Genomic DNA, 247 nt, shown 5'->3' with positions numbered 1-247 from the left:
AAGATTTATTGTAATACCTATACCCAATGAGGAATAAAATCACTTCTAACAATGGCTTTCTTTACAGCTATGAGATTTGCCCTCATGGAAACCAAAGTAGGTCTGGCCAAGATGCTTCTTGCCTCGGACATGAAGTTGGCACCGGGACACGAAGAGATTAAGACTGACTTTGGCCTAGGTTTACTGCGGCCAAAAGACGGGGTTAACCTTCTCTTGACACCTTTGAAAGAAGAGTAAAAAAGAAATG

General features: G+C 41.7%; 1 protein-coding gene across 1 annotated transcript in view; it reads left to right on the top strand.

The window, feature by feature from the left end:
• LOC119581907 (cytochrome P450 9e2-like) overlaps positions 1 to 247 on the top strand; it is a gene marked incomplete in the record, with an annotated part of 9,439 nt that overhangs the window by 8,142 nt on the left and 1,050 nt on the right. Inside the window, 1 exon segment of the mRNA XM_037930070.1 lies at positions 68 to 247. Within this exon segment, the coding sequence (XP_037785998.1) occupies positions 68 to 237 (170 nt within the window).

Source organism: Penaeus monodon, chromosome 15, assembly GCF_015228065.2.
Source record: "Penaeus monodon isolate SGIC_2016 chromosome 15, NSTDA_Pmon_1, whole genome shotgun sequence".
NCBI classification, from domain to species: Eukaryota; Metazoa; Arthropoda; class Malacostraca; order Decapoda; family Penaeidae; genus Penaeus; species Penaeus monodon.
The sequence above is the reverse complement of the archived record's forward strand: the minus strand, read 5'-3'. Positions and strand labels throughout refer to the sequence as shown.